Consider the following 24,333-nt stretch of genomic DNA (forward strand, 5'->3'; position numbering starts at 1 on the left):
GTTTATTTAACTTATTTGTTCAAGTATTCCGTACAGATAATAGGGGTAACATGGTTTGACCGGCTATCTCCTACGCTTTCTAAGTTATAACTTTTGTGCTTTCAAAATAGTGTGCAAAAGCATTAACATGTAGAACTTTGGTTGTGCTTATCTTATAGAGGTTGAATTAGAAAGGCAATTCCGATTTCAAAACACTTCTTCCTTGTTTCATTTACTAGTAGTAATAAATATGTTCTCTATTCTGCATGGATTTCAATATCTATACTCATACAACACCCAAAAAAGTCGGTAATATTGTTTGCGATTTCTTGCACTCGTAATTTCAGTATGTTATATTCGCATATGATTCGCATGACTATATATTTATACTCCACGTAATGCTGCAGATCCTTGACGTGTTTACCGCCATGGCGTCATAGTTTTTGCTTCATACGAGATAAAAATGTACCTCTCAAATATCATACACGTGTGTTCTACGTGTCAATATCTTTAGCGACCCAAAGATAGCTACAACTACCTCTCTTTAAAAAAAATATCATACACATGTCTGTTTGTGTGGGTGTTTGTGTGTGTGTGGTATTTTTTTTTGCTGGTATGAGGACGGGAAGTTAACATTAAAAGATGAAATGATCGGTTAATTTATGTAATATTATCCAGCTTTCGATTCAGACACAGCTAGGGGCTCGTTACAATTGACTATAAATAGGTCATATATATTATCAGCACCCCGATATCTATAAATTGCCAGTTTAATTTTAATCTGGTTCTGGGTAATTGAAAACATTCAGGTTATCACGGTTACGAAAGAGTACGCAATCATATCAAGGGAACCAATATATTAGAGGAAGTCACCCGATTTTAGAGCATATCGCATTCGTGCCATTTTGGATGTTGAAAGTAAGCCAAAATCAATCAGTGACAGAGAATGTTTGACCATCAGCGACTTTGAAGACTTCGGTCTTTGATTTATGAATATCAGTTTTTTGGACAAATTAGTTTCTCTTCATTTGAAATGTTATGTGACTGGCATCAAGAACTTTCTGTTGAGACGGTTTGTCAATATTATGAGCCAGTATGTGATAGATCAATGCAAATTCGTAAAAAAAAAACTGTGAAAAGGGGTAGTAAAATTGTGCTAGGCTACAATGATGTAGCTCAAGTGGTGTTGTTTGCTTGGGCGGAGCTGTAAAGAGGCTTATTTCTAGCACGGAATAAATCATGTTTTTTTTATTCACAATCAGACAATTTGGGATACAAAAATGAAAAGTTACATTGTAAATTATCTAAACAGAATTGAATTCTATTTTGATATATCAGAAAGTAACCAAGAAATGAAAAGAATGTAATCCAGACCAGACATGGAAAACAGAAACACAAAACAAAGAACATTGAATAACGTAATTAATATAAAGTAAGAAAAGTAAATGAGCAACTCGGACTACACCAAAAACTAGGAAATTTGACCTAGTGCACCGGTCGGGTAAGCATCCTCTGCTTTTCAAAAAACACCTGCCGAGTTGCTCTTAACAAGTTAAGTCCAGCGTAGACGAAAGAGGAAAGGAAAACCATGACACATTGAACATGGTTTTCATGGTGTAGATGAATACACCGTAACGATCTGTAAAACTTTTGTAATGATTACTTCAATCTTGTGGCAACATAACCCTGCTCCAGATGCTTAATTGTAAGTAGTCTAGCGCGATACAAAAAGTCTGCGTAGTTACGGCAAGCTCTGTCATAATATAAAAACTCTATACGCAGATGCTGAAGGGATGTTGCCACAGATGAAAGGAAAGTTGACAGTACGTAATGAAAAGTCATCGCGTTTGTCGTATATTACAGATATAGATGGATGTTAATTTACCATCGATCTCAAAGTGTAGGTCAAAATATTATGCTGATTTTACAGTGTCTGTAGTATCTTTAGGTTACAGACCACCAATTCAACCAATGAGCATTTGGAACGTACGCAAAAATAGTCCTACGCAGAAATTACCCCTGTTCCTCATAGTGCTGTGAAAAAAGTTCTCATCTCATTTAAAAAATTTAAACAGTTTCTGAAAGGAAAAACATTTCTGTACATTTTATAGGTGCATTTTGCTTCTTGTGATGTGAAGCCTAATCTCCATAATGATTTCTAAATATACCCCTATCTTGTGAAAACACTGGGATTTCCCATGCTATTTATAGACACTTCACTTCCGATGACCAGTACTGCACTGCAAGTCTGCTAACCCCATATGCCATTCTGAGGATTGTGAGCTGACATATGTAGAATCATGCTGATATATAGTCCTCTGCAGGTTAAAGTTAAGGTAAAGTCCAGAGAAGCCATTGAATATTGTGAAATTAGCATACAAGCCTACGGGAAGTGGAATTAGTGGTTTTTAGCCTTTATCACAAGTTCTTTGAGTTGATGTGATTTATAAGATTCCCGAAACTAGAATTATTAAATGATAATATGTCATTTATATAAAACTGAGATTTAAGGATCTAGCTAAACGATTTCCCTTCTTTTTTGATGAGATCAGTATTAAGTCAGCCTTATAAGAGTGAAGGAATAGGTCAGCAAGTTGAGGAGCACAATTTGATCCCATTGGAATGCAATTAACAATTCAACACTTTAATCTTGAATACTATAGGCTGATTTTTTTTCAAGTTCCAATCTACACACAAATATTGCCATTCACTGTTGGTATCTCAGCCTAATTAACACAAAAAATAAATATTTAAACATATTTCTTTGTCTGGGTTATTCGTTAAATATCGTTCTAATTGACTAGTAGACAGTATTGCCCCCCAATAACCATCATAAAATTATGATATTGCTTCTGTGTTGTTTTTCTTTTCTTTTCTTTAAAATAACATTAAAAATCACGAAGTCAGACGAGGCATGAAATCGAGAAAATGGTAGCTTTTTTTTATCTTTTTTGAATCATTTTGCATTTAGACGTTAACTAATTCAATCAGGTACTGCATTATACGCTTCAGCTATGTAGTTTGAAAATTAGTCATTGTTTGGCTAAGAAAGTATTGACTGTGTTGTCAAAACCGTACCATCCTCTCAATGTAGGGAGTTGAATCGTACCGTTGATCTGAAAGAAATATCATGTTTTCAAGCATGGCTTTAACGAACTTACACGTATATATATATATATATTTGTCAAATGTATTAAGCTTTGCTACTTTATCATTTTATAAGATTTTTTTAATTAGTTTGTAAGTACAGGGAGATGTTTGAACTTTAATATTATTATAAGGGAGTGAGAAATAGTGATCTGTATATATTGCCTGAGAACTACCCACACACCCATATCTTTGATTCTACTAGGTAATTAATTTCTGCATTGCAAATTTACGCCTGGATCTGTGCAATCTTCTTATAGTCTTGGTAGAACATTACATCTTATTTAAGGAGATAAAAATCACACTCTCCGTCATAGCACTAACAAGGAAAATGTCGGGTAAGGCACTGTTTTATCATTTACTATTGTGTCAAAGCTACATACTTATACATAAATAATCTACTATTTGTAAATTTTATTATTCCAGTAATCTTCTGAATGAAACGAAAGTATGTGTGGAAAACGTTCTCTTTCGTATTGAAGCATATTCACTCTTCAAGTTCGTCAGAAAAGTGAAGTTACATAAAACCTTCAAATTATCAATGTTACAATGATGAAGGTTGTGTTTTAACATATAGTAATGTTATTCTCTGAAAGTTATTTTCTAGACATTGTAAAAAGTTCAGTATTTTCTTCATTACCCATAGGAATAACGACGAGCCTTGAGGAGTTGACCACGGTATCAAGTAATGGTACCACTTCACTTTATGATACATTTAACTATTTTATACATCCGCATTGGAAGCAGTTTCCGACCATCCCTGATATGTACCATTACTGTGTGGGAATCTATATCACAATTGTAGGGATAACGGGGATTATTGGAAACTCAATCGTCATATGGATATTCAGCACGTAAGTTACTAAAACCAACGTATAAGTAAATTGAAGGGAAAACACGGTGACAGCGATATTCATGGCTCAAAAGTCAAACGACAAAGGTAAGCAATGAAATTGGAGACAGTGGCAACAAATAAACACAAATAAAACACACAGTTAACTAAATACGAACGAGCAATGTGAACCTTACAATGCAGGATATTTAACCACCCACGCTGAGCTTCGGACAGTGACCAACGTAACATTGCAGGTAAAATCTTAAACGTTTCTGAACTTAACGTAAATAGCCCAATAAATTTCAAATCCCAGCTATTAACATTGCATTTTGCCCTTTCCTCTTGGTTAGCCAGTTTTATAAAATTTTTTACTTAAATTTCCCTATTGTTACATTCAATCCAATGACTTGTAATTTGGTGGATCTAAAATGTCCCAATAGTGACGCTTCAATATTATGTTGCCTATAGTTATGATATCATTTATACCTTTAACTTGATTTGCTCGATTCACATATCATATGTATAAACAACTTCATTTCTGCTTACCTGAAAGAATATGTTGGGTTTTTTTTACAGAACGAGAAATCTGAAGACGCCTTCCAATATGCTTATAATTAACCTTGCATTAAGTGACATGGTGTTTTCTGCAGTAAATGGTTTCCCATTGCTGACGATTTCGGCTTTCAATAAAAAGTGGATGTGGGGAGATATAGGTACATTGTCAACAGCATAAGCTGTCTTCAGTTGAAATTCCACTGATGCTTTCGAATGTTAACATTACAAATCCTATTAATATCGTATATAAACTCAAACACGTATTAGTAATGATCGTATAATATGCTGCAAGTAAAAACGGTAGAGTAGATATCAATCGTTATACAGTTGATAGGGAAAAACGGTAATGACGTTCGTTAGTAACAAAACCCACGATAACGATATTTGCTCTGAAGTTAAAACTTTTGAATTATTCACAGAGATATATTTGACAGTATCAAAATAAAAGAATTTACGTTATTGGAATTAACTGTGAATCATTTTTAATCAAATGAATAAAATACTGTTACTCTAAAATTGAAATTTAAATCTTATTTTTTTTTCACTTGATCCACGTTTTTGACCTTCTGCACTGCAAGTGTCTTTGCCTTTCTTTCACATCTATGTTCATCAGCATTTTAACAATCGCTATACAGGTGATAGGGAAAAGTGGCAATGACGTTTGTTAGTAACGTAACAACGCCATAACGTCGCAATACATCTACTACACTTTCCAACAATAATTATATTATTATTATTTTTAAAAGCATGTTTACAATATATTTTCAACTTTATCAAGACTGATTACATCAGTGTTGCCATAAAAGATACAATGTATTGCCAATTTGTTACATTTATAAAACAAATGAACGCTATGTTTATATTATTCTTCCTCGAAGGAAGCAAATAAAAACCCACATTTTTCAACCACATTCTATTATCTTAGTTGTATTCGAATGAACAATTTAAAAGTCACGCCATTCTTTCTGTTTTCAGCATGTCAGTTTTATGGTTTTATTGGTGGCTTATTTGGTCTGATGTCGATAATTACCTTAGCGGCAATTTCTATAGACCGTTACTACAACATAGCAGAGCCACTTAAAGCTGCCAAGAATATGACAAAACGGAAAGCCTTCATGATGATCATAGTTGTTTGGATATGGTCACTGGTCTGGTCTGTCCCACCAATATTTGGATGGGGTGCCTACATTCCCGAAGGTTTTCAAACGTCGTGTACTTTCGATTACCTTACCAGAGAAACCCACGTGACAACTTTCATCATTGGAATGTACATTGGAGGCTTTGTCTTTCCCCTGTTCATAATAGTTGTAAGCTATGTTCTTATATGGAAAGCCATTCGTAAGCACGATAAAGAAATGCTCAAAATGGCTAAAAAGATGAAGGTAGAAGACATTCGTGCAAACCAAGAAAAAACAAAAGCTGAAGTAAGAATAGCTAAAATTGCCATGATGATAGTTTTCTTGTATTTACTGTCATGGACACCATATGCGATCGTTGCTCTCATTGGCCAGTTTGGTCCTGCAGATTGGGTTACCCCATACGTATCAGAACTGCCAGTGATGTTTGCAAAAGCAGCCGCCATGCATAACCCTGTTGTATATGCATTTAGCCATCCGAGATTCAGAGACGCCCTTAACAAGCGTGTGCCTTGGTTGATGTGCTGCTGTGATGTCAAACCGACGACTAGTACACCAAATAGTGCTAACCATTCGAGGTCAACGAAGAGAGCAGTAAGTAGGGAGGTCAGCAATGACAGTTACTACGTCGGAGGTGAAGACGTATCAAGTGATGTTTCTAGCTGTATAAGTCATGTCGATGACTATGGTAGGACGATAGAAATGAGACAAGCCGTGTCCGACACGTCCTTCACCAGGCAGTCACGATCAGGAGGTCCAGGAAACCATGCTCAAGACTCTGGTCTGATTGTACGTGAATTAATCCAGGCTCTTGTTACTGTCTCAAACAGACCACCCGTAGGCCAGCCTAAACAGTCCACTAAAATCACATCTCAGGACAATCTCCAGATTGCAACTGACTCAAAGGGTACGTATGTAGTCGAGAACGGGAAGCAAATTGATGTTACAACTTACGTTCAACAACTCGTTGCTTCAGGAAAAATACCGGGTCTTGGTGACAAAACATCAAACGTGTCTCCAAATATTGAGCCAAAAGATAAATCTCCGGATTCTAACATTCCAAAGGATAACACTGACAAAGTAAAACCAGTAAAGAGCCCGAATGGGGATAATGAAAGGAATAAAAATGAAACCGAAAAAAACGTTGATGCATGTTACACAAATCCAACTTTTGAGAAAGATATTGAAGTACCAGCGGCCCCAAAACATGTAGATCCTGATGACGGTCGAGTATAAATTACTTTCGAGTACCAGATTAATGGTTACAACGAATAAATTTTCGTCTATTTTTACTTTTGACATGCTCAAACGTTTGAACATTGAATACCCGTATAGTTGAAATGTTATCAACCATGAATTTATGTTCACTTGACAGTAAAGCGAATATTCTTGTGGTATAGAAGAAACAAGCACATGTGAACATATTTCATTGAAGCGATCAAGCTATGTTTTAAACCATCTTACGTGCCTGGAGTAATACATTTTTGAAAAATATGACAACTTATATTAACGCATAATATTATAAGATTGATGGATTTCAATGAAGGATTAATGTTAGTGATTATTTTGATATTCTTTTTTTCAGTATTTATAATTTGTATACTCTATCAACATTCAGATTTTTGTTTGATTTTTTTTTGTTGTATAATAAAAATGTGTTTTCAGTTTGTTTCGGTTTTCTGGCAGAGAAAATTGTTACAACGTATTTGGAAAATATGAAGACAAGTAACAGTCAGAAAACTCATTTTCTACATTGGAAGGAAGATCAGTGGTACGTCTTTTATGTATGTTATTGGTGGTGTTTGGTCTTTTCTCTTCTTGAATATTCTGTCCCCCATTCGTTCTACTCATGGCCTAATATTCTGTCCTCCATTCGTTCTACTCATGGCCTCCTTGGTTTTTTATGTACAACAATATAATATAAAATATTAAAAACTAAAATCGACATACCAGTCACTACGAAAGCAAGAGTAATGTATCCGGTATGATTATAAATACAAAAGAACCAACCATATTAATATTACAAATGTCGATAAGCTGTCCACGTGATTCAAGGAGTTACTTCTCAACAGCAGCATAAGAATCGAATACATTGGACGGTCTGAAATTCAAAAATTAGTTCTATACAAGTACTCAAAATTAAAACTATCTAAAGAGGAAGCCAAATCTATCACCATGAGATTACTCTGATCTCTATTCTGTCATTACTATTTCCTATTTAATAAGTACATTGTATGTCATAAGTTGCCTACTAAACAGGACAATCCAAACAAGGAAATAAAAAGGATACTGGAAAAGATTAAATATGGACCTATTATCAAATTTTGTCCACATAAAAATCATCTTTATAAAAAATTGACAGACTTGCAAATATAAAAACCAAGGTAAGAAAAATCAAAATAAAAAGATAGCTTTACAAATAGAACAACTACATAAAGCAGACACTGCTATGGATAATATTTTTTAATATAATTTTATCACAGCTTTAATATGAATAAATACTAGTAACAAAAAATCGTTCAACTTTTTATTTTGTTGAAGAACCTGTAGGCGATACAGGACAACTAAACAACTGGCAGCATGTGTTAGGATAAACAGCAAAGCACTAAAAGAATTTTTAAGTTAAAAAATTTGACTTGAGTATACACGAAATTGAGGAAAAAACGGATACGTAACAAATCATCGGCGTATAATCTAAATACAAAATAGTAAATTCTTCCAGAGATCACCAAAAGGTCTTCTACAAATGTAAACACACCTTTAAGTAAGCTCTGAAAGTCAACTTTTTAAATATCGACTATTGAAAGAGTAATCAAGTGAACCAAGGTTATAGCGGTAATTAAAAGAATGTAATCCAAGGACAAAGACCAGACATGGAAAACAGACATACACAACAAAGAACATAAAGTATCTAAAATCATACATACAAAGTAACAAAAGCAAATGAGCAACTCGGACTCCACTAAAAACTGGGAGCATGGAGCAGGTCACCGGTAGGGTAAGCGTCCTCTGCTTTTCTAGAAAAATTTTGTAGTGTTGACTTCAATCTTGTAGCAACATAACCCTGTTCCAGAAGCCTATTTGTTAGAATTCTAACGCGATACAAAAAGTCTGCGTAGTTTCGGCAAGCTCTGGCATAACGTATGAGTTGTGATATGAATACTCCATACGCAGGTACTGAAGGAATGTAGCCACAGATGAAAGGAAAGTTGACAATTCTGTATGAAAAGTCATCATGATGTTTGTCGTAAAGTTTGGTCAATAGTTTACCTTTACCATCGATTTCTAAGTGTAGGTCAAGATATGAGGCTGACCTCACAGTGTCTGTAGTATCCTTTATCCGAAATTAGGATTGTTTAAAGATAATACGTCATATATATATAGCGGAAACTGAGATTAAAAGATCTAGCTAAACGATATCTTTTTTTTCCAATCAGATCAGCTATAAAGTCAGCCTCATAAGAGTGAAGGAATAGGTCAGCAAGTAGAGGAGCACAATTTGTTCCCATTGGAATGCCGACCGTTTGTTGAAAAACGCGTCCACCACACTGGACAAATATGTTGTCGATTATAAATTCCAGCATTTTGTAAATATCTTCTGTATATTTGGAAGATGATTTGGAATTATTTTTCACAAAGTATGATTACCAAGAACTATATATTTGTATCTAGGTGTACCATCTTTTTTTTGGAAAAACAACGATTTATAATGTTTTGAAATGATGAAACTGCTATTGCTATTTGAATGTACGTTTTTGTTTGTTATTTGTTTGTGCTAATGCTAATTAATAACAATGGTAAAAACAAAAATTACATTCAGTTGATCTAGAGATGATCCGGTGATGGGATTTGAAACAATTCTTACAATCAACTTTCAAATTGTAGAAAATAAGCATTGCTGCCTAGATGGCAAACATGAAAGATTTATCAAACTAGATATGAATTATGTTGTTGCCAGTCTCTTGAAGATGCTATGTCGACTAACCAATGCACAGACTAAATCTAAACATTGAAATAATTGAACAAAATCCTGAAAAAACACCACTTATTATGCCATCTTCAGTTTGATAAGTAAATCTGCGTGTTTAAAAAATTCAAGACAGTACCATGCACTGATAAAATGTTTCATCAGGGTTTCAATGCTAAAGCTCACTTTGATTACAATCTTTCATAGGAACTGAAGGTACACAAACATATATAGACATTTCTTCTCCTCAATGTAGACTACACAAGAAAAGATCGACGGTTTCACAACAATCAATCATATTGGAGACTAATTTTGCTAATGACAGTATCTTATAAGCTCATCACCAACAAGTCGAACAAAACAAAATTAGTAATTTATAGAAAATGGGAAAAAATTTCGCTTAAACATCAATGTGAATGCTGTGTCGGAAGGGTAAATATACCTTACCTTGCATGTATATTTTATGTGGAATTGAAATCTGAAATTACAAAAAAATAACAAATCACTTTGGAGTATTTACAATACTGAACAAAAATAAATCCTTAAATTAATACAAAAATATACAAATGTAAGAAAAACATTCTGTGTGATCTTTATAATGGGCAAAATCGTGGAAAACAGGGTGCAATATTTCAAAATTACACTACTTACTAAAGAAGGGAAGATGATACTTTGGAAGAATATATTTTGGTCACAAACGATCTCAAAGACCAGGATTACATTGCAATCAACTCCATCTGAAAGTTTGATGTCCAAATGTAAGTAACCTGTTATTTAAGATGGCAAAAAGGATTAATTAAACTAGAAAGAAATTATGGCGTTGCCTTACTCTGGAGAGATCTAAAACCCTATTATGCTACGCAGACATACCAATGCAGATTACAACTTACAACCAGTTCCTAAAAAAAGCACAGGACTGCTTCACAGAGATCATGCGCGGACCAAACCTCCACACTGCAACGAATAATTGATCGAAAACTTTTAATGAAGACCAAATAAAATGCAAACTTTAATTTGCTAAGTCACTTTAAATTCTGTGTAATTAAAGCAGATAGCCCTATATGCACCTTCGCACTAAAAGACCAAGTCAAGTACACAAATATAAAAACTACCTGCCGTCCAAGAAAACTATTTCATGGAGAACATTTGTTTCTGTATAATACTATCCTAGACAATTCTATTTGATTCTTTCATCCAGGTCTTCTTTTCTTTTAAAAAAATATGTATCGGCTGAAATTGGCATACTTGGTTATAGATTATCACTCTGCCTTTCCGGGAATGTTTTCGGGATGCGTTTTATATGACCTATTTGACTTCCTTTAAGCCCGTTTACACTTGAGAAGAGCATAGGTCCCAATAATCATCTTCCATATGATTCATTTCTGGACGAACAATCTTATGCCAAGTGTAGCGTGCTTTCGTTATCTCCTCTGTTATTGACCTCCACCAGGAATTTCTGGGGCTATCTCTTGGTCATTTTCCCTGTGTATTCCTTGAAAGGGTCTGTCTTGTGATTGTACCTGTTTTTGGGTGTATGCCCTATCAAGGTCCACTTCCGAATCTGCATGGGAGGGAGGTGGAAGTTGTTTAGTATTCTGCCAGAGGTCATGATGCGTTTGGCTTATTCTTCTCAGACATCTGTTGATACTTGTCTGAGGCAATGGTTGTCTTTCCTTTAGTAAAGGAAAAACTAAGATACTTAGAAACTTATACCTAGCAATCGATTAAAAAAAACCTGTCAGGTGCTTCCTTTTTTGTCAAAAGTTGCCGGTTAAAAGAATCAATCCCTGCAGTCTCTTCAATAATTCATGGCTAATGAATGGATTACTACGTCATTTTTCTAGATGTCTTTATTTGTGCTTGTTACGTTATTTTTGTCGCACAATGTTGTTACTGGAGGTAAGAAAAACTTGTTTAATGTCTTGACAATCTAAACCGTACATTAGATAATTTGTCTCTAGAATATACCAGTTATCATACACAATTATAGTCTTGTCATATAACCAACGTTGTGAAAATTTTGATAAACAGCAAAAATAGAGAAAATACGTGATAAACAACAGTTGTCAGTGTGTCTCTTTCTTTAGAATCTTACTGCATTCATAACGATAAAAAAACATCACTAAACTAGTGTGTGGATTATTAAACTAAACGGCAATTGGTTGAATCATGCTATTTGAAATAATCTTGCAAACATCTTTAAAATTTATGTCAATTAAATGCTTTGGATACGGGCGCCGAGCGGGACTCTTGTTGTTATGTACTCAAAATTCAATTTTGTTCAACAAAACTGAGTTCAGATTAACAAAAATTATAACAAACTAAAAATTTTAATTTTGTCATGCAAAGTAATCTGTCAGTGGGCAAAAGTTACTTTTAATTAATTTTGAAGCACAAACTTTACTTTTGCTGCCTTATTTGAATATTGGGTAACAAAAGTCAATTTTGTATGCAAATTAGTCTAGTTTGGATTCTGTGAACTAATTTGCATACAAAACTGAGAAATATTTGACAAAATTAAATTTTGTCACAAAAATTCAACCTTGTGTTTACAAAATTGAATTCTGTCATAACAAAATCACTTTTGTATGCAATTTAACACAAAAGTCATTTTTGACAAAAGGATTCTGTAAACTAATTTGCATACAAAATTGACTTTTGTGACACAAAATTGAATCTTGTCTCACAAAATTGACTTTTGTCAATTTGCATACATATTTGACAACATTGAATTTTGTCATGACAAAGATGAATTTGGTGTACAAAAATGAATTTTGTCATTTTAAAAATTGAAGAGATCATAAAACAAGTCTATGTAACATAGTTTTGTACGACAAAAATGATTTTGTTATAACGGAATTTAATTTTGTGTACAAAAAATTTATTTTGATTACAAAAAGATCAAATCCCATTCGGCGCCCCGTATTGGAGATCTTTCACGTAATGCATGTCAAAATCACTCAGACTTTGTGTTTCATTATAGCAACTGGGAAAGAAAACAGCGAAAATACATTACCAGGTACTATTAATATAAATAATACTAACTTTTGACGGTTCATACATTTGTTTACAACTTTCTTAACAGTTCAAATATTACACCATTATTCCAATGTATCCAAAACAAAGATTTACAACGTTACTTGTATAAAAGATTTCGCCAATGTAACTAGGATAGTGTCATAGACTTGTCCACAAAATATTCCAAGAAGTCGCATGGCAATAAAAATCATAGTTCAAATAAAATTGTCTATTGATGTTTTCTTGCATCTGAGACCTTCCATGGGTTTTACTACAAATGAACCGTACACTATCTAAAACAAAACGTATGGAAAGTTAACAAACATTTCAAACTCACTTTGTTTATTTTGTTAATTTTTTAGGTTTTGTCGTGACAGTTATTTTAGGAATATCTGGAAGCGTCGCATCTTTAATCACGATATTCTACTGCTGGAAGAATTTTCGGAAATCACGAATACCAATTGTCATTGTAAAAGTAATCAAGTATTCAATATAAGTATTCGTTATGCATCGAAAAAATGAAGACATAAAATTGTGTTATTTGAAATATATACGTGTATCAAAGCCAATGTCTGTCATCTCTTATGAAGAGGGATTATTCGTCATTAACTTACCGTTGCAATAACACAACTAGGTAGGGCAGACCACAAAATGAAAACAAAAGCATAAATAAGTGAGTTAAAATTCGAATAGCATTGAATTTTGGACATTTTTTTTGTTTATTCATAATCGAATCCAGAAATAACACTCAAAATTTCCTTTTTTCAGCACAGACCGATTACCAGTATCAGACACATCAATATGAAAATGTCTGCAAATTCTCACTTGAAAAAAGGAGTTATCCCAGTGGAACAAACAGAAACAACGAGTTATGAAGGAGAAAGAGATTAGAAATGGACTCAACAACACAAGATTGCATCTTTGTCATTCATCATTGATTTCGTTCTTGATTACTCTTTTTTGTAGAAATTGACAACGTTCCATCTGAACACCTTTTGTGATGTATATAATTTATAATTTGTCGTTTTGAAGACTGGACAAAACACTTAAAAAGTAATGTTGTCTAAAGTTATCGAAATAAAATGTACCTCTTGTATAACCATGTGGGATTAGTCACGTCACTGTAATCATCTGTACCAACTCAACAACAGAACAGTTCATATAATTTGTAGAACTATCTAATTCTTGTCAGAAGTGTACAACTTTTAATATTTCCATTTATAACTTTTTAATCATGGCTGATCAATTATGATTGTCAAATCATAATGATTTAGAACCTTTCGAGAATCCTTCAATATATCTGAATTCGTAAAGATTACGCAACAGGGTTTATGTTTAATTTTGGGTTATTGACTGGAGGTTATCAAAACCCATGTGGTTCTCTAAAAAAATATGTTTGCAAAGTATAATTGTTTAGATTGTAATTCTCGACGAAAAGCAATTATTTTTCTACATTTAAAGAGATTACTTGATATTTACATGGCCAAGGTGGTGTCAATCTGATAATGATTCATATGTAACAAATGTAACACAGAAAGAGTGGTGAAATTACACTATTACATTGTTTTATCGGTACTATGCGGATTTCTGTTTCACAACGAAGACTTTTATAATTTAGAATAATTTACACATCGAAACCAATATGAAAAATTGCTCGGCACACGAAGAACACGATTCATATTATAAGGTAAAATTAACACATAAGTCTGGTGGAACATGTGAGTTTCAACGAACAAAACGAGATCCTACCCACAGCTAGGGCATAATTAATCTAGTTAAGACTATACATGAAAAATACAACAATCGTACAAATACCTATGTAAGAGGTCTGCATGTAAGTGAAAACAAAATGCAAAGAAAAGGTATCATCTTTTCACAATATCATTTCATTTATTCGTAAACTAAATGTCATGATGGCGGAAAGACTTTCGTATCAACAATATGTTACTAGTGTTGTTCAGGTTCCAAGCTATTTGTTGAACTCTACATGGCAACAAAGGACGCATAGCAACGAAACAATCGGAATTAGGATGGTATGAGTTTAAACAAAATAGTTATGTTAGTTACCGAATCCAAACCTTTAAATTGCTTACAAACGAATTTGTAGAAAACCTAAAAGTTTAAAAGTAATTTCGCCCATTGGCAATATGTAATAAGACCCCAGAATGTGTTATTCGCCTGGATACAAACAAAAATCGTTCCTAGGATTATAAATGATTCGTTTGTAAATGAATAACAGCTGTTTACTTGTTTGGAGTTTGGCATGTACTCAAGATGAAGCTATTCAAACATTCAATAAATTATCGCAGCTTTCTTTAAACGTCTGAAGCCATGATATGGCAGACAAATATACAGCAGTCAAATTCTGAACTCAAATGTCAAACATGGTGTCTTTTGTCAATTTGACTTATCAGAACCTGTTCAACATTTACACAGATTAATAGTCAAGTTGTATGAAAAGGTAGAAATCTACGTGCAATAAATAATCAAATGAAATTACCTATCAGATTTAAATGGAATTTACTTTGAATATAAGATTATAATGTGTATATTGGTCAATGCTCAAGTCTTCACTAAACTTTGATCTTTTACTCGTCGGTGTTAATAAGCTTAACTTGTTGGTCCACATCTTATAAAAATATAAGGTACGTTCTATGTAAATCTGTATTTGGGACCATAATCAAAGTAATATTAACAGTTGGTATACAATGACCTAATAATGTTGCCTGGTCAAACCTACAATCTCGGATAAGATGCTGTTAAAACGCTAAAAATATTGAAACAAACAAACAAAAATTGATAGTAATGGAAAAAACCACCTAAATAAGAAAACCAGAGGCTCCCAGGAGCCTGAATCACTCACCTGGTTAAAGTTTGTCTTTCAAGGGGAATAAATTTAACAAGGAGTTGACCGACAATTTTGACTCAAGAAGACTTTGGTAGGACTTAAAGTGTGAAAACGAAAATTGGACTGCAGATAGATCTCATCATGCTAAACACTTTTACTTAGTCAGAATTTAGCTAAACTTAACGGTTTGGAGATATATGCGAAAAACGACTCCAATGTTCTATTTTTAGTAACAGCGGCCGTTTTTCGACGGATCAAAAATCCCCACACAATTTTTATGCAGGATACGCCAAGGAACATCCATACCAAGTTTGGTTCCAATTTGTCCAGTAGTGTCAGAGAAGAAGAGTTTTGAAAAATTGTTAGCGACGACGACGACGGACGCCAAGTGATGGCAAATAGCTCACATGGCCTTCGGCTAGGTGAGCTAATTGAGCCACCAAACCATGAAACTAATCTGAGAATAAATTATGTATACTGTTCAGATTTGTATCAATAGGTTATATTCAGTATTATAGCTTTACTTGAAATGTGAAATTATCATCTTTATCGACTCAATGTCGGTTATTAGTAAAATTCGGCAGTGTTGGGCGAATTTCCCTTCATCTTACTCCAATCACCTCTAGTAGGGATAAAAGTTACTGATATAATCTGACTAATCATGCCGTGTAGGATGTTCTCACGATTGTTAATGTTCTGTTTTACGGACTAATGCTTTTATATCCTGTAAAAAGAGTCAGTCAATGTAAATTATTATCGCCGTTACAATTCACAATTTAAATGATGTAAGAATCCACATTCGGTGTCAACATCTTCATAAGCCCTCTAAGTGAGTGCAGTCATACCATACGTGTGAACTAAGTATACCCACGTCTAGGTTTCTCCAAATTACACAATACCTTTTATAAAGCACAACAGTTTTCTTCATGCAATTCTCAACTCTGAGAAGCAGAGGTGGTAAACATATTAAAAAAACTTAAAGTTAGGCCACTGACAAAAACGGAAAACGAAGTAGAATTGCGAAACTTACATTCTACGGATAAAATGCAATCCCAATTAACTTCATTGCTTTCTCGAGAGTTGGAGAATGTGCCATACTCGTACCGTTGTTCTTGCCCGTTGGTATAATATAGCTTGCATTGTAAAAAAGTTAAATTAACCTTTTTTTTGCGAGCGTTGTACGAGTAATGACATAAGCTTTACATATGTGATGACGAAGCATAGTGTTTACCATATGATTTAAGGCATTTAACATCGTAATCTCGAATCCCAATATTTGATACCAATATTAAAGTTTACTTTTACATTCTGTATCCAATATCTTAGCATAAATCTATGAACAAACTGGTTTAGAATGTATTTGTAAGTTGTAACTTGAGTCATTCCATTGTAGTCTTAATTTGTTAAATTTTATCTCTACAACTTAAAAATTGTTATATTTTAAGTTGTTAGTTGCAATCAACTCAACAACTAGTACGTATGTTTAATCTCCCTCGTAATTTGAGCTGATTTAAAACTAGAAATGGAAGTGGAAATGGCGAATGTATCAAAGAGACAGTAATCCCACCAAGAAGTGAAAAAAAAAAACAGCCAAAAAGAGTCCATCATTTATTCTTTTCAGTTAAGAAACTACTCATAATACAAAACGTCTTCAACTAAAAAGATGAATACAATTTGAATACTAGTATATTGATATATCAGTATTGTTTGCCTCCCCCTTCTTTAATAAAGTGAAGTTATCTTTTAATAATAGACAGTAGACACGTGTCCTTTTTTATATGCGCCAAATGCATATTTTATTGTTTTATGCAAAATAGTTACCTTTTGATATCGCACAAGAACAAAGAAAGACGATAATACATCTAACACATTAACTACCTAATTCAGATGCAAAACATTTAATAAATAGGAAAATATATACAGTTCAGTCATTTTTAAAGCGCATTAAACATTGGTTTTTACAATTAAACGATTGTACCTGAATAATTGAATTTGAATAGACTCGTTGTATTAAATATAGAATTACAATTTTATGTGAAATACTCCTAAAACATGATACATGCATGCATCAATGACTGTAAAAAAAACTATTGATATTATATCCAGGTGTACAATCTTAGTAGTGTGGTGAAGGTTGTTCAATGTAACAATCTGTATGAAAGTGTATCAAGTATCAAAATATATAGATGCCGTCATTTCTAACCTCTCTTCGATCCTGTTAGTGTTTGCTGTCATAGAACAGCTCTAATTTGTCAGGAACTGTCCAGACCCATGAAACACCTTGTCAGACTCTGTCAGGACTTGAGACAATCTCTGTCATAAACTGTCCTGGGTCCTGACACCGGTCTGTCAGGAACTGTTCTACATAGAACAGTTTCTATTACTATAGAGTTTCTAACGAGAACAGTTCCTTACAGATCCTGACAGATTATACTCTTCTAAATTACATCATTTAGAACTGTTTTTTTGTTCACAAGAAGACACGTATCGTTATGCCAGTCGTAAAGGTTCATCGAATTTCAGTTTATCTGAGACAGAGGATCGATAATTTACGAGAAGGCGGAACATCATATGTGGAAATTGCCAATTTTAGTAGATTCTGAGAGAGTATCTATTTCAAGAGAGGCTATTGGGCAATTTTATCACCCAAATACGTTCTCATGTCCATGGCCATTCCAGATTCGTTACTCCGAAAATTGCGAGGAACTTGTTAGTATGATGGTGTTATTATTTTTTGCTATTTCGTCGAGCCCTCTCTTTCCTAATTTCCGCCATCGTTTATACGTACTATGAAAGTCGCAAAGCGAAGACGGTATAACTTCTGCGTTTACAGTGTACATGTACGTGACTACGCTTATATAAGTATTTGAAATAAAACGACAATTTTAATCTGAATTGTTATTTCTAAATCACGACACACAGACACGATCTTCTTTTTTGATCAGTTTTCATTTTTTAAATCAAACTTTCTGTTCTAAATGACGTCATGCAGAATATAGATTTAGTGTCAGGAACTGTCCAGGGGCCTGACAGTTTAGAACAGCTTTTCGTATTTATTTGTCTTGATCCAGAACAGTTTCTGTCAGGATCTGTCAGGGAATAGGACAAAGTGTGTCATGACCCAGGAACAGCCTCTGTCAGACCCTGTCAGGATCTGTCAGGATTTCTGTTCTAACCGCTGTCATAGAACAGTTTTCCTGACAGATTCTGACAGATTTTAGAGGTTAGAGGTGATCGCATCTGTACCAACAAAGCATATATAGAGAGTCATTGGTATGTTTCATGTCAAAATATAGAAGATGGAAAATTTTGAAAAACAATGTTTTATTTTCAGTGGCGTGTCAATGAATGGCCACATTGAACGATATTCGACTAGTACATGTATCTTATGCATGGAGACATATCAGACAATCGTAATACATGTATGTTGCACAGTTTTTAGTGCATATTCGTTTTATACTGTCATCTAAAAAGTCCTTTGGAGAGTGACATCTTCTTAAACGACTATCTTCACCAGCTGCACAGTAGCTATTTCTCACTTCAATGACCACTGTAGCCACATCTTCAGAAATGAATTGTGTCAAAAGTCAAGCATTTGGCTGTCTACTGCGCCTAGAGAGTGACGTGATCATCAGACGTCGTTTGGACCTAGTTGCTTGCAATGGCGCACTATTAAAGGGTTTCTTTTGTGTTTATGTTTGTTTATTTGTCGAAGAGTAGATCGCGCTAAACAAACGATAAGTCACGTGATCTAGAAACTGTGGAAACAAATAGAGAACATTTTCTTTTTGTTCCCTCTACGTCGGGCATTTCAGGGTAAAGTAACCAAGTGGTTAACCCAAATTTATTTTATCCGATGCATCGCCCTGCTGCTATCGAGTACATTTTCCCCTGCCGCCTTGAATTTTAACGATTGAAGTTTCCTTTTTTACATTTTTAGGGAAGGAATAGAAGTTAACTCATAAATACTGAGAAAGAGTATTGATGTCTTCGTATTTTGCAAGTCAGTGTGAACAGTCAAAACATGATGCTATATAGTAAATTAAAATATAAGACTTTATCCACCGGTTACCTTAAAGGATCTAAGTATTTAAGTCACAACTAAGTGACACGTTGAATTGTACATTTTACCAACAACGTGACAACTTATCAGACATTACAATTGGTTGTTAAGCACCAGAACTCAGGTACACGTCTTCTGGACCAATGTTCGATTCATTCATAACAAGAATTAAAAACATGGTGACATGAGAAATTTTGAAATCAAATTAAAAAATATCGGAGCAGCTCAATTTCAAAATGCAGTCAAATAATTTAAATGGTTCACCCTCAATTAAATCATCTAAACTGAACGACCATGATTTTTAAAGTTCTGATTTAAATAGTATCTAAGGTATGTAATAATTGCTCATAAAATCATTTCCACTTGAACTACTTTTTGTCCTTAGATCCTTTCTTTTCCTTTTCTTTTTTACATGATTTCTTTGCTGACACAACATCTTTATCTTTTCTGTTTTTCTTCTTACCGAAAATAATTGCAAGAGTTGAACCCTTCTTCTTGCCGTCGCCTTTTTGTGAATCTGGCGTCGGAACAATAACTCCCCGGCGATAGGAAGACGTTTTCTGTTCAGCTAGTTTCGCCATAATATTGGCAAGATTGGCTTCCTGTACCTTGGTTAGTTTCTTTTGAACTTGTTTTTTGTCATCAAAAGACGCAAAGTTGTTGCTATCAGCAGTTAAATCTAAAAGTGCTAAAGATCCCCTAAATGTTAAACTTGTAGGCGGAGCGAGCTTCCCGCGCTCATTTCTAGCACCGTAAGTGTTCACAAGGAATTGTTTTTCAAGAGCTTCCAAATCTTTCACGGACTTAGAGTTTGATATTTCTGGTTTCCCGGCAATGAAAATTGTATTTCTCCGAGGAGGTTCATCAACACACGAAATTCTTATTTCTGGAACAGAACCAGATAGAGAGTTTTTCTTCAACGTATTCATCATACGACTACTGCCTTTGATAGCAGCTTGCTCAAAGTCACTTAGCCGTCTTCTTGTCTCTTGCCTCTCCTTCGCTTTCTTCCCTAATTCAGTCCATTCTTCCCCGCTCCTGAAGGTAAACATATCGGATTGACCTGTGCTAGCCAACCCCACCTCATTTAGAACTTTGGCGATTTGCTGGTAACCCAGACGTTTGGCATGTAGATACGGAGTCAATCCAAGTTTGTCGTGAACATCGACAGACAAACGATATCTACGACATTCCTTGCACAGTATGGTAACTATTTCTTCGTTCCCTATTTGACACGAGTGGTGCAGTGGTGTCATGCCATTGAAATCCTTCTCTAGCAAATCCAATTCCCCTATAAACATATCTAGAAGCATTTGAAGTTCAGCAGGTCGACCCAGTATGCATGACCACGACAAAACTGATCTTCCGTGCCTCTCATCCTTGAAATGAGGATTTGCATTCCTGTTAATGAGGAACTTGAACATTTTCCCGCGATTTTCATTATCATGTATATGAAGAGCACCTATAAGCACGTTATAGCCATAATCGTTTAGAGTGTTCACATTCAATCCTTTATCCAACATAAGTTTTAGTTTCCTAAATCGACATTTATATACTGAATTAAATAGATTATTTCCCATACACCTACTGGTATTCTCAAATTTCCATTTGGCTTTCATTGAAGATTGAGGTTTACTTGGGAAGATGTCTTCCTCCATTTCATTTAGGTCTAGTGAGTTCTCCATCTGGTTGACCAGTGATTTGATCTGAATCGTTGTTTCTTCTCGTAGCACCATATTGGAAAACAGGAGAATTGGAAAAAAGATGAGTTATTAATAAAATCACGCTATATAATATGACTATGTAACTTTAAAAATTCATGAAGTTCTAAAATTCCATATTGATTCAGTTATAGAAAACCATACTTCGCTGTCAGTTCGATAAAAAATTAACTAATATACTGAATACCCTACCACATGTGAATATCTTTTTATAAGTTATTAAAATTGAACAATTAAATTTTAAATTCCAACACAATATACAATGAAATCCTCTTTTGATACAACGATTAAGCTTTAAAACGTGGCTAACTTTTCACGATAAAGCACTGTTTCTTACATCCAATAATAATATAAAAGGTCCGTGTTGTAACGTAAGTAGCAAATCTTGTGAACTTTGATCACCATATTAATCTGTCTCTGTTCCACATGAATCCTTATGAATTTTTCATTTTTTAATATTTTGTTTATCCACGGAGTAAAATTACATCCGAGAGGCGTTTAAATTTTTACTATTTAGATATTTAAATGAACCGTCTGAGTTCAATTGAACATCAACATTTGAATAAATATATACTTTTTAAAAGGTGAAATAATACTAGTCAAAGCCAAATCTACCGTTAGCACTTAACATAAATGGTAATGAAAAACTCATACACGAATTTGAAAGGCAATCAACTTTTATTCGTTACTATATCGTTCCAAAGTCGATCAACAAACAATGTCATGATTTCGTTGCCGACAAACAATAAAGAAATTGAGCCCACTGAAGATATGACCCGATAAACTAGTTAAATTAACGTAATAACTCATAGATTTCCCTTTTAATGTGAGTGCCAACATTTAGTTTTAAGATTCATTAAATAATATGTCAATAATCGCCACGTTTCAAAGGTAATCCCAGTGCGGCATCACTTATAAGTCGAAGAAAATTGGATTTTTATACAAAACTAATAATTGAAACAAATTCGACTAAATTGAAAAATTAAATACAAATGCACCGCGTGTTGCTAAGCTGACTGAGAATTTTGTGATGTTAAAACAAACGTTGACTTTCAATTCAACTTCATCTAGAGTTGTATCGATTGTAAAGCACATGATTATCATGTTTCTTGAAAATGAAAGAATGACCATACAATGGCGGGTCCAGGGGGGTCCGTGGGTTAAAACCTTCTTTTTTGTTGGAAAATCTCGCTAATTTTGTGTAAAGCCTTGGCAAAAAACGGACAGATATTAGCCTAGAACCCCCTTTACATAATTTCTGGATCCGTTCATAAAAGGGTATATATATATACAGTAATACATTTAACACACGCATTTTCTCATTTTTACCTCGTTAGTCGAGCACTCAAAATATTTACTGCAAAAAGAGGATTCAAATGCATTAATGTATACATTACAAATCACAGCTAAAGCATTATCTTACTTATCTGTAAACCATTCTAACTCTAAAATGGTTTCGTTTTTAAACGATATTTTAAAAACGTAACTGTTAATATATTTACACTCGTGTATAATATTTCAATATTTAAGATTCTACGTGACCCTTGTGTACGAGATAAATATAAAGTTGACCCGAAATGTGATATAAATGATGCAATCAAATAAAACTAGCTCACAATAAGAATACCACCCACTTAAAATGGACTGAAATCTATGTCTAACCCTCAATTTTGCTTATTGCTCCTTTGTAGTGACCCGAAATTACATGTGCATATATATAAATATAAAATGTCATTAAAATACATAGAAAAGTTAAGGAGGAGATGCACTCATATTTTGACACGTAAAACATTCATGCTAGATTATCTCTTTTTGTAGGAATCTGCCTACATGGTAACGGCGCATAATCTTGCTGTCAAATTTCATCAAAATCCATCATGTAGTTAAGGAGTTGCGCTTACAAACTTAGTTTGTAAGGGAAATCTAGATGTGAAGTGGATTTTCTTTTGTATGAGGAATAAGTACAAAAAATGACTTTCATATATCAAATTGGCTTGTCTTAGTTACACAGGCTTTTTAAATCGATCTTAACTTTTTAGAGAGAGTTGTGCCTATCCTACCGGTGCACTTGGTCCATGCTTCCAGTTTTTAGTGGAGTCCGAGTTGCTCATTTGCTTGTATTACTTTGTATATATGATTTTAGTTACTTTAATATGTTCTTTGTTGCGTATGTCTGTTTCCATGTCTGGTCTTTGTCCCTGGATTACATTCTTTTGATTACCGCTATAGCCTTGGTTCCTTTATTATTCTTGTATTTACTTCAATAATTGCTTTTTGTTTTTTTTTAAACTGTTTTTGCTAAAAGTAAAGCTAAAACTGTGAAAGTTTTGGCTGAAATAATCGTCAACAATCAAGGCTTTGACAGGCCATATTGCCTTAAGTTTTACAGACAATGTTGCCTATATACATTAAACGGAATGTGTACGCTGAAGGCTTTGGCCCTAAATAATGCCTGCAGTGAAAGTTGCAACTAAATTGTTACTCACAATGAAGTCTTTTTTATAGTTTTTTTGTGTGTGAAAATGGTGCCTGAAGTGAATACTTTGACCAACAACGTTGCCTTTAGTGAAGGTTTAATCCAATAACAATGACGTCGGTGAATGTTTTCTACGAAGAAAATGTTGCCTACTGTGAAGGTTTAATCCAATAACAAGGCCTTCAGTGAATGTTTTCTACGAAAAATGTTGCCTAGAGTGAAGGTTTTGACGGAAGTTGTTGCCTTCAGGTGCTTTGGTTAAAGGTCAATTCCTGAATTGTTTAATTATGATGTGTAAGTTAAGTCTCTGGCTGCATTGTTGTTTAAAGAATCAAGGATTTCGCAGAAAAAAGTGTCAACATATTTTGAGTAACAAGAAGCGAGTTTTTGGTACAAAAACTTCAGTGTTTTTAATCTACTTTCTATTTTTCTAGTGCAGTGCAGTGACAATAAAACCCCAACCAGTCGTGTTATAATAATAATAATAATAAAATCTTTATTTCAAGAGGGTTACACAGTTTACAAGCTAATCTTCCTTGTGGCCCTCACACACAAAAACTATATCTACTATAAATTAAAATTAAACAA

At 34.0% G+C, this 24,333-nt stretch overlaps 1 protein-coding gene and 1 pseudogene across 1 annotated transcript; one reads left to right on the plus strand and one right to left on the minus strand.

Annotated features, from left to right (window-relative positions):
* Positions 1 to 5,520: 5,520 nt before the first annotated feature.
* Positions 5,521 to 7,417, plus strand: LOC148619225 (rhodopsin, GQ-coupled pseudogene; annotated as a pseudogene).
* Positions 7,418 to 17,080: 9,663 nt separating this feature from the next.
* Positions 17,081 to 21,995, minus strand: LOC148619226 (uncharacterized). Its single transcript, XM_088578896.1, has one exon. It carries the CDS (start codon positions 21,282 to 21,284, stop codon positions 19,917 to 19,919), a length of 1,368 nt encoding a protein of 455 aa, XP_088435022.1. The 5' UTR covers positions 21,285 to 21,995; the 3' UTR covers positions 17,081 to 19,916.
* Between the last annotated feature and the right edge of the window lie 2,338 nt (positions 21,996 to 24,333).

The sequence above is a fragment of the Perna viridis genome, chromosome 4 (assembly GCF_037379345.1).
Source record: "Perna viridis isolate PV_CMFRI_1.1 ecotype Kerala chromosome 4, ASM3737934v1, whole genome shotgun sequence".
In the NCBI taxonomy this organism is placed as follows: domain Eukaryota; kingdom Metazoa; phylum Mollusca; class Bivalvia; order Mytilida; family Mytilidae; genus Perna; species Perna viridis.

Bases quoted from the DNA above. Each gene is read 5' to 3' on its own strand.
- LOC148619226 (XM_088578896.1), bottom strand. From the start codon at position 21,284: ATGGTGCTACGAGAAGAAACAACGATTCAGATCAAATCACTGGTCAAC.